This window comes from Panthera uncia, chromosome B4, assembly GCF_023721935.1.
Source record: "Panthera uncia isolate 11264 chromosome B4, Puncia_PCG_1.0, whole genome shotgun sequence".
In the NCBI taxonomy this organism is placed as follows: Eukaryota; Metazoa; Chordata; class Mammalia; order Carnivora; family Felidae; genus Panthera; species Panthera uncia.
In genome coordinates, this window is record NC_064809.1 from 80,066,730 (window position 1) to 80,078,216 (window position 11,487).

At 42.9% G+C, this 11,487-nt stretch overlaps 1 protein-coding gene across 1 annotated transcript in view; it reads right to left on the reverse strand.

Annotated features, from left to right (window-relative positions):
• PYM1 (PYM homolog 1, exon junction complex associated factor) overlaps nt 1-8,759 on the reverse strand; it is a 19,368-nt gene extending 10,609 nt beyond the window's left edge. The window contains exon 1 of the mRNA XM_049625718.1: nt 7,967-8,759. Coding sequence (XP_049481675.1) covers nt 7,967-8,000 — 34 coding nt within the window. The 5' untranslated portion in view covers nt 8,001-8,759. The remainder of the gene's footprint in view (nt 1-7,966) is intronic.
• Between the last annotated feature and the right edge of the window lie 2,728 nt (nt 8,760-11,487).

Genomic DNA, 11,487 nt, shown 5'->3' on the forward strand with positions numbered 1-11,487 from the left:
TGATGGGGGAAGGTAACAGAAAATCAAGAAAATCTTAGGGATTTGACATTAAATACTAGGTAGAAGTAGTAACAATAACAGTAACAAATCAGTGGCTGATATTTCTGCAGACAGAGAAAGGAAGGGAAAGGGCCTTCTAAGAGTAACAACAAATAAAATCATAGCAGTGGAAAACTCACAGTATGCTGAGAACAGTTAGGAAAGAGCATTTATTAATAAGTATCTACATTGCAATAAGAACTTTACATACATTACCTTATTGAATCTAGACAATGGGTAGGTATTACCATCTCTAGCTGAGGTCAAGAGTCTTCAAGAAGTTAAATATATGTCCAAGACCACAAATGCACAATACTATTCCACCTTATACTACATAGTCCAGTTTCACTGGGAGTTATAAAGAGACCTAGTATGTGGTGATACTATACTGAAAAGTGGTTTGTGCTCATATTAAAGAGTAGTATCTAAGCTAATGGTACATATGTGAATTTCACAGTCAATTCCAAAAAGAGAGTAGCAGCTACCATTGTGTGCCTCCTTAATGCTCAGGACAGGGCTGTGTTTATATACATGACTTATTTCACTTTCATATCTCCATGAAGGATTATTCTAGTTTTAATAAAATTTATTTATTTATTCTGAAAGAGAGAGAGAAAGGGAGAGAATCCCAAGCAGGTTCCATGCTGTCATCACAGAGCCCGGTGTGGGGCTTGAACTCACAAACTGTGAGATCATGACCTGAGCTGAAACCAAGAGTCATATGCTTAACTGACTGAGCCACCCAGGTGCCCCTGGATTATTCTAGTTTTAGAGATGATGAGAAATTTAATAGCCTGCCCAAAGTTACAAAGTCAGCAAACTGCAGAATTCAAACCCAGGCTGTAGGTTTGTTCCAAACGTTGTGCATTTTACACTGTTATTGCATACTGTGTTATAAACAAACAAAAAAATACAAAAAAGGCCAACCATACTAATAAAGAAAATATAAATATAAAATATAATTTTCATCTGTCAAAGTAGTAGAATTTTTGGAGATGATAATAGCAATGCAGTCAAAGATGTGGTTAAACCAGCATAGTCATATATTATTGGTCGTAAAAGTCTTTAGAAAGCAATTTGGCTTAACATAGAAAGATAACATAAGGTAATCCTATCTTTTACCAGCATTTCCCAAAGCTTTTGTTATACAAGACACTTATGGAAAACACTTCCATAAGATAGTAACAAGAGTTACCCAAAAAAATTGTTAAATAAGTGGGCACTTCTGGGTTAAACATAGAAAAAAAGGGGGGCACCCGGGTGGCTCAGTTGGTTAAGCATCAACTCTTGATCTCAGCTCAGGTCACGATCCCACAGCTCATGGGATTGAGCTGTCAGGCTCTGTGCTGACAGCAAAGAACCTGCTTGGGATTTTCTTCCTCTCTCTGTCCCTCCTCCCCTGCTTGTGCTCTCCCTCTCTCTCTCTCTTAGAAAGAAAGAGAGAAAGAAAGAAAGAAAGAAAGAAAGAAAGAAAGAAAGAAAGAAAGAAAGAAAGAAAGAAAAGGAAAAGAAAGAGGAAGGGAAGGGAGGGAGGGAAGGAGGAAGGAAGGAAGGAAGGAAGGAAGGAAGGAAGAAGGAAAGAAAGAAAGAAAGAAAGAAAGAAAGAAAGAAAGAAAGAAAGAAAGAAAAAGAAAATTTGTTCTTATTGGCAGGACTTAAATGAGGAGTTAATGTGTTCTTATTCGTGTGAGTATCCACAATAGGAATGTGATCCACAGTATTTCCCAAATTTATTTGACCAAAGGAACCTTATTTTTATTTTGTTATTTTGTGTTTACTTATTTTGCAGTACATCTCACAAGACTACTAAGCATTCTGAGAATCATATTTTGGGAAACAGAGCCATTTGGTATGATCCCAATTATGTAAAATATAGATATGCTACATATGTACACAGACAGAAAAACTAAAAAGAAGTGTAACTGTAGTTATCTTTGGGTTCTGGAATTTCCAAGCATGCATGTGACTTCTATTTTATACTACTTACAAAAACATTTTCTAAGTTAGCTACAATCAACATGAATTAATAAATAAATAAATGTTTGAACCCCCCCAACCCAGTAATTCTACTTCTGGGAACTCAATCCTAAGAAAATGACTTAAATGCAGGCAAAAATTTATGCACAAAAATGTTCATGGAGTTCTTGTAACAAAAATTCTGGAAACAATCTAAAAGCCCAGTAACAGAGGCACCTGGGTGGCTCAGTCAGTTGAGTGTCTGACTCGTGGCTTCGGCTGAGGTCATGATCTCACAGTTTGTGAGTTCAAGTCCCACATCAGGCTCTGTGATGACAGCACAGAGCCTGCTTAGGATTCTCCTTCTCACTCTCCCTCTCTCTCTCTCTGTCTCTCTCTGCCCCTCCCCCACTCTCTCAAAATAAATAAATAAACTTAAAAAAATTAAAAAATAAAAGTCCACTGACAGATGAAACATGAGAGGGTACATGCCCAAACAGTAAAACTCTGCCAATATTTTAAAAAATATTTAGAGTTTTTAATAACAAGAAAAAATATTTATGTCATAAGGTTAAATGAATAGGCAAAATGTAGGTGTATATACCATCAAATTCAAAAACGTTTTAAAAATGTACAGAAAAAATAAAGATCAGAAAGATATGTGCCAAAGTAAACAGTAGACTCTGGGTGGATGAATTATATTGAGCAAATATTACATAAGTAAATCTATACTTAAGGAACAGTAATCTGGCAACAGTGTGCCAAATGAACTGGAACAGAGAGAGACTGGAGACAGGACAAGTATTTAGGAGGTCACAGAAATATTTGCAGGATAAAGGAAAATGGAATTTGATCAGGCATGCAGAATGACCCAAGTACTATGCTTGATATTTTGCATTTATCTCTTCTAATCCATATAATAATCCTTACATAACAGTAATTATTACAGAACTATTTGCCAGGCACTTTCTATGTGCCAAACATATACATTATTTCATTTAAATTTTAATTCTCTCAATAATCCTATGTTGTAGGAGTCATTACTCTGAATTCATTGATGAGAAAACTAAGGCTTAGTTTCCCAAGTCTTAAAATTCCCAAGGCCTGGGGTGCCTGAGTGGCTCAGTTGGTTAAGTGTCAGACTTCCACCCAGGTCATGATCTCACACTTCGTGAGTTCGAGCTCCACATTGGGCTCTCTGCTCTCAGCGCAGAGTCTGCTTCAAATCCTCAGTCCCTCTCTCTCTGCCTCTCCCCACCCCCTCTCTCTTTTTCTCTCTCTCAAAATAAACAAACTCAAAAACAAATAAATATACAGATAAATAAAATACCTTCTTTACAAAAAAAATTGCCAGGGCACCTGGGTGGCTCAGTCGGTTAAGTGTCCGACTTCGGCTCAGGTCATGGTCTTGTGGTCCGTGAATTCGAGCCCCACATCGGGCTCTGTACTGACAGCTCAGAGCCTGGAGCCCACTTCGGATTCTGTGTCTCCCTCTCTCTCAAAAATAATAAACATTAAAAAAAAAATTCCCCAAGGCCATATACCTAACAAGTACTGAAGATGAGATAAGGATAATAGCAGTAGGAATAGAATGATATTTTGACAATTGGTATGTGGTGGAGGATGGGGAACAAGAGAGGAATAAAAGATGATACCACAAATATAACAATATCTAGTGCTCGCATCTTGGTTTCTTGATACTATTCTTCAGTAACAGGAACAAGGGCTCCTTGGAGAAATGTCTGATTCTAGGACTGGGATAGGAAAGATAAAAGATGAGCCCGGAGCATATTCTAGACACAAGAAAGTAAACAAGAGCTAAAAACAAAAACAAAAACAAAAACCTACACTGGTGGGGGTATGTCAAAGGGACACAGAGCCAACTAAAAGAGCTCCCAATGTCCAAAGCTGGAACATTTAGAGCAATAAAATAAACAGTATTAGATTATAACCCAAAGTCCATATTGATATAAGTAAATGATTGAATAAATGGAGAAGAGACAAATCTGCAGAAATATTCCAAATAACATATGTAAATACTCCATCCTTAAGGAAGGAAATGTAACTTCCCCCTCTTTAAGTATAGGCTGTGAATAGACACTTTCTTCTAAAGACTATAGTATGGAAAAGAGAAGGAAAAAAGGATAACTTTATACTGGAGAAAGCTTACAAATACGACTTCAGCCAGGTGACCACAATCATGGTCAATATCAACAGTAAAAACATTATGATATTGTACCCTTGATATGATGAAAATGTCACTTTTCCTCGTGATTGTCCCCTAAAACACATAACCCCAATCTAATCATGAGAAAAATATCAGATAAATTCCAATAGAGGGGCATCCTATAAAATACTTGATTAGCACTCCTCAAAATTCCTCATCAAAAACAAGGAAAATCTGAGAAACTATCACAGCTAATGGGAGCTTAAGGAGACATGAGAACTAAAAGTAATAGGGTACCCAGGATGGGATCTTGGAACAGAAAAAAAAAAAATTAGGTAAAAACTAAGGAAATCTGGGACACCTGGCTGGCTCAATGGGAAGAGCATGCAACTCTTGATCTCAGAGCTGTTAAGTTTGAGACCTATGTTGGGTGTAGAAATTACTTAAAAATAAAATCTTGGGGCACTTGGCTAGCTCAGTCGATTAAGCATCTGACTCTTGACTTCAGCTCAGGTCATGATCTCACTGTCCTGAGATTGAACCCCGCATCAGGCTCCGTGCTGAGTATGGAGCCTGCTTCATATTCTCTCGTTTTCCCTCTGCCCCTCTCCCCAGCTCACGCTCTAAAAATAAATAGGGACACCTGGGTGACTCAGTCGGTTAGGTGTCTGACTCTTGATTTCAGCTCAGGTCAGATCTCACGGTTTGTTGGATAGAGCCTTGTGTTGAACTCTGCGCTGACAGAGTGAAGCCAGCTTGGGATCATCTCTCTCCCTCTCTGCCCCTCCCCTGCTTGCACACACTATGTGTGCACACATGTGTGTGCACACAGGTGCACTCTCTCTCTCAAAATAAACATTTTCTTTAAATAAGAAAAATAAAAATAAAAGGGGCGCCTGGGTGGCTCAGTCGGTTGAGCGTCCGACTTTGGCTCAGGTCATGATCTCCCCGTTTGAGTTCAAGCCCCGTGTCGGGCTCTGTGCTCAGAGCCTGGAGCATGCTTCAAAGTCTGTGTCTCCTCCTCTCTCTGCCCCTCCCATGCTCATGCTCTGTCTCTCTCTCTTAATAATAAAGAAACGTTAAAAATTTTTTGAAAAATAAATAAAAATAATTTTTAAATAAAATGAATTCTTTAAAATATAAGGAAATCTGAATGATGTATGGACTTTAGTCAATAATAATGGCATCAATATTGGTTCATTAACTGCAATAATGGTACCATACTAATGTAAGATGTTAATAATAAGGGAAACTGAATATATGGGAATTGTCTATCATTTTCTCAAGTTTTCTATAAATCCAAAATTGTTCTAAAAAATAAAGTCTATTTAAAATTAAAAAGAGATGGTACAAAAAATTGATCTTGGGTTGGCTAGGACGAGGATGCCATTAACGAAATAAGGAAAAAATGATATTGATTTTGGGCAGATTGAATTTAAGGTGTGACAGTATATTCAAGAATAAAAGTTATTCACCAATCTATTAGAAAAGGGAAATAGCAACTAAGGAGAGAGGTTGGTGCTAGAAACAAAACTGTAAAAAGCTAAAGGACAAATAAGAGTGAGAAAATGAAAACAGTATGGGTAGACCTGATATTCAAGAAATCGGGCTGTGAACAGGAAAGAAACAAATGCTAGGCCTTGCTTTTCCATGAAATAGAAAGTGAAGACATCTGCTACAAGAGGGGGGAATTAAAAGGGAGGTCACAGAGTGCTGGAAAAGGTTGGGGAAAAGCCATGGTAGAATGTAAGCAAACCAAGAAAAAAGAATTTGAGAGAAGCCATGATCTTGGCAGAAGTTAACACTAAGTTATATTACACTGAATGTACAGGTTTTGCACTTTTTCACTAGCCATGTGCTGTGGGTGGTCTAGACACGGAAGCCAAAAAAATAGGTGATGAGTATGATTCAAGATAACAGAAGTGCTTGCCAAATACAGAAGATCAAAATGAATGAAGCAAACAATGAAGATAGTATCAAAGTGGCTGGTCACTAAGGTCTAGCAGAGCAGCATCAAAGATAGTCATGAAGGTACTGGTAGACTCAATGAAATGGGAAAAGTTAAGAACCTCAGAAGGGCAAAAAGTGGAATCTGTGGATGGGAAGGAGTGAAAAGAGTAACTGGTAAGGAGGCTAAAGTGATAAAGAGCACCTGAAGGGGAAGTAGCGTAATAGGTCCAGGTTGTAGTGATCTGACGTGTAGCTACTTTAAAAATACAAAGGAAAGTCAACTGTCTTGTGCTGAGGAACTATAAGATCAGTATTTCAAAGATGCTGGAGACACTGAGAATAAGAGCAAGAAACAGTGGAGAAAAAAGTATGATGCAATAGGTCTGGGTCCTTGTGGGCAATAAATGATGGCCCTGAAGTTTTAGAGACAATGCTCTAACTGCATGGCAATACCTTCACAGAGATTAGAGTGACGGTGGTAGGTCAATGATCTGGAAGTAGTAGGGGAAAGAAAAAAAAGCAGTGTGATTCCTTCTCTTCTACATAGTCACAGAGAACAGAAGATATGTGTTTAAAGAAAATCGTTAAGAATAAAGAAAAGTGTACTGGACGATGAGCAATATTTTCGAAGCACGTATTAAAGGAGCTGGTAGAAGAAGGACCTACTGAATAGAGAACAGAAGTTCTGTGTACCACTTTGAAATGTGAGGCTGAGGAGAAGTAGCAGAGAGACCTGGCTTGCCATAGGATACCATAGGAGAGGTGGACTGAGATGTAAGGAACATGGAAAGCAGCAAAGCAACAAATAAAGGGCACATTTTTAAAAGACTGTATGTACCAACCACAGTATACACAGTGTCACTTCTACAGAAGACTACACATACACAGTGAAGGCTACAAAAAACATTAACACCTTGCCTTGCACAGCATTTTATAAATTGCTTGCACATACGCTATCTTATTTAATGGTCACTAGGTAGATATCACTACGCCCATGTTTCTACAGATGAGGAAATAAGGATGGGACAAAACCAAAATGAAAATATTGACTCTCAGTTTTCAACACATAAACCTCCATACACAGTGGACACTTCATCTCAATCAGCCAGGCTGGAAATTCTTCTCTAGGCAGAATTTATAGTGGGTTCTATGAACTTGTCAGAGGGCTTGAGAGGCCATTAGACACCTCTTTTTGCCTTCTTCCACCTCAGATCCCTCAATTTTTATCACCATCACCACCAGAAAAGTACAGAAAGGTGGTGCCATCAAAAAGAAAACTCAAGTTTAAAGTTATACTAGGTTACTGTTCCATTCACACCTCTGAACCTCAGTAACCCAACAATGAAGATGTGGGAGAGAATGGAAAAAGCATTATGCAGGAAGTCTACATAAAAGCAATGAGGAAGTCTTCAACAGATACAGCTTCAAGAATAAGAATTAAAATGGGGCTGGGGTAGGGCAGAAGGCAGGTACCGCTGAAAGATGGGGGAGGGGAACAGGAGAAAAGCAGGAATTGGAGGGAACTGAGAGTGTAAGAGCTCCCAAGCCTGGAGAAGCCAAAAGAGATACGAGATCTCCAGCTGCTGAAGAAAAGGTAAGGGACTGTGAGGGTCCTGGAGCAGGAACCTGCACTGGAGGACCCCAGGGCTTGGGTGACCGGAAGCGGAGACCCCCAAACACGAGACCAGAAGGGGGCGCAGGTGACACCCCATAGGAGAGAATGAATGGGGAAGGCGGTCCGGAGGGCGGGGCAAAGGAGGGGCCCCGGGATGGGCGGGGCACAGACCCCTTTCCAAGTCCGAACCCCTGCCCCGAGAGCCCGGGGAGAAGCGGCTCCGCGCCTCCCGCACTCACCGCCGGTCTCGTCAGTTACATAGGGAGTCGCCATCTTGAAAACGCAAACCACTTCCGGCGTGAGCGGGCTGGGGTCCCGCCCCCCTCCCCACCGGAAGTGGAGTCCTGATCGTAGCCAGCCACCATTTTAGTCTTAAAGGGAGAGTACACCGTTTCGTGGACGGAGGAGGAGGAAGAGAGTAGAAGCTAAAGACTTTCATAAAATAAAAGCCGCAGACTCTAGTACTGCCACTGAATCCAATATTGGGCTTCTGCTCCGTGTAAAACAGTCCTCTGGGCACCGAGAGAAGTTCTGGGGCACGGCTCCTCTTCGTCCAGGACCTTCGAGGGAAAAGGGGGCAAGGCCCACCTGCACCCCGAAAGTGGGGCTGATAAATGAGTTAGAGTATTGAGGCCCTAACCTGCACCCAGGTCCCAGAGCGGCTTCGGGACATGGGGCGGCCAAACTCCGGTAACGCACCAATCTTGTCAGGGACGAATGGAAGACCCCCAACTGACCCTCTCTTAGAAGGTGGAGAGGTCGAAATCGCGTGTCGATTGCCCTCGGCTACCCAGCTCAACCCTCGGGTCAGACCCGCGAAAGGGGCGTGCAAGGCAGGGGGTGCTGCTGTCCGGTCACCTGTCCCCGCAGCCTAAGGGCTGCCGGCGAATTCCACGACCGAGGAGGCGGCGGGCCGGGTTGGGCGGGCAGCCCTGGCTGGCCCTGCCCCTGGGGCGGCCCGGAGGATTCGGGCGGCGAAAAGACGATGGCCCAAGTTTGCTCTGGCCTTCGACCCCGGGAGCCTCCTTAGGCTGGGCCCCAGGGTCGGAGGGCAGGATGAAGGCTTCTGGGCGGAGCCACTTAATATTCTAATTAACCTCGTGTAGGTCTGGGCACTGAGGATCCAAAGCCCCGGGCAACTCGCCAATGGTCCGGGCTTGTACGGTCACTCCCTTTGCAGTCCTGCCCTGCCCCTTGCCTCCCTACTCTTTAGATGTACCCAAATGTTTTCCCTCCCCCGCTCTTTGCAACAGCCGTTGATCCTTGAGGGCTAAATCCTGCTAAACTCGTTTCCCCTGCAGCCTGGGAGGGACCGACTGCAGGTTCCTCTCCTCAGGTGTTGGCTCTGCCCTCTCCACGCTGCTCTTTCCTTATGGACTCTTTTACCTTCCTCCAAACCCCCCATTTTGGTTTAGGTTCATGTCCAACTGTACCTCTGGAACCGGTAGAGAGGGGCAAATATTACGATCTCCAACACTAGGCTGTATGCCTACTGAAAAAACAAAAAAGGTGAGAAAAGAAAAAAAAAGTGAGAGCAATGACGGACTAGGAACTTCCTAAAGGGTTGACATGAAACTTTTGAAGTTTTCTCAGGTCTCAGCTTGTCTTCTAGTCTATGTTCCACCTTCCTGACTTCCACCAGAGGCCCAACTCAGAAGGTCTCAAAGAGACTCCTTTAAAAATTGATTTGCATTCAGGGGTGCCTGGGTGGCTCAGTCGGTTGAGTGTCTGACTTCGGCTCAGGTCATGATCTCACGGTCCGTGAGTTCGAGCCCCGCGTCGGGCTCCGTGCTGACAGCTCGGAGCCTGGAGCCTGTTTCGGATTCTGTGTCTCCCTCTCCCTGACCCTCCCCTGTTCATGCTCTGTCTCTCTCTGTCTCAAAAATAAATAAACGTTAAAAAAAAAAATTTTTTTTTTAATTGATTTGCATTCAGTACACAACATTACAGGTGTTGTAACGCTGCCATCCTTAACCCCTGCTTTCTTTCAACAATTGTGCTTCAGCCTCACAGGATCAGCATCCTGTCCTTAGCCTTGTTACTGATGATTATTAGAGGTGAGAATGTGGGAGGAAGCCTTTAAAAACTAGAGGGATGTATTGGTCTTGACTACCTGAGAACTAGAACTAGTGGTAGTAGGCTGCTCAATGAATGGAATCCTAAAGTGGCCCCAGTTGACTACCCAGCACAACCCCCCCACCCCCACCCCCACCATGCCCCCTGATGTCTTGCCTCAGCTCTGGGGTTGACAGGAAGTGAAACTCAGTTGTCTGCCCGGCAAACCTGCCTAGGACCCAGCCCTGGGCCCCGGATGTGCCCCCCCCACACACACACACACATACACCCTGAGAAGGAAGAGGAGAAAGAAGAGCCTGGGGAGAACAAAGCTGTTGTTTTTTCCTTTTCCTTTGTTCATTGCGGTTTCTTTCTTTCTGATTTTTATGATGTGGTTGGTTAAAGAAATGAGCACCTGGAACAGTAGGCATTATACGCCTCCTCCTTAGAAGTTTCTGGGCCTTTCTTCCCCTCCCATCCCCACCAATAACTGACGAGGTGTGATGGAGTAGAGATCCTAAAGAAGACACAAAGAAGCCTAGAGTATGACTGGTTTCACTTTATTCCTTGTTAGAGATCACCCTATGCTCCACTTTGAAGTCTCAAAAAAAAAAAGAGGTCTTTAGAGGAACAATTTAACTTCAAGCAAGGACATAACTGAGGATGATGGAATGAAAAACACAGGTCATATGTAGGATGGTATCACTGCTAGTGATATTTGCAAGGAAAGCTGAGTGCCTTAGGCTTGGTATCATTCCAGAATTTCTAGATGAAGGGTCCAGGAGCAGAAAATTGGAAAAGGTAGTATGGGACTTGTGCTTTCTTATATTGTTTGTTTATGATGGCTTAGAGTCATAAGGCTTTACACACACACACACACACACACACATACACACACATGCACACACATACACACACACACCCCCAAGCTACTCATTGGTGCAGTCCTTAAGCTGGGCTGTGTCTTTGGCTGTCCTACAGAACTAAGTACAGGACCTGGTGCATAATGGGCCTTCAAAAGTGCTCTTGACTCCTTATGACTAAAGAGGTCGTATAAGAAGGGGAGATAGGGGTGCTTGGCTGGCTCAGTGGGTGGAGCATGCAACATTTGGTCTTGGGGTTGTAAATTCAAGTCCCACATTGGGTGTGGAGATTAGTTAAAAATAAAATATTGAAAAAAAAGGGGGGGTGGATAACGGATGGGGAGTGGCAGGGCCCTTGTCTTTTTAAGACTGGGAGACAGGAGCAGAGAGACAGACTTTCTCCAATCCCTTTCACCTCCCTCAGATTTTCAGATGCAACAGTACTCCCAAACGCTATTACTCAGCAGCTATATTTCTGATAAAAATGGAGGACTCTCTTCCAACAAGCCTGTCTGGAAACAAACAAGAACTGCTTAGATCCCTCTGTTTCCACTAGAGGGCCTCATGTGTTCATTCCTTCTCCTTTCCACCCCCCTCCAAAAGTATGTATATACTGTGTGTGTGTGTGTGTGTGTGTGTGTGTGTGCGCACGCACACACACACACATACACAGCATATATACACCACACACGCACAGGCTTCCAGTCAGAGCTTTCCCCTCCCCCTCTCTTCTACCACCAGCTGTTAAGAGGAAAGATTCCAGGAAATCAAGCCCTTGTTACTGTGCCCTACTTCAATGAGGGTTAGGAGGGGTTAGCCTGGGTTGGGGCGGGGCCAAGGAG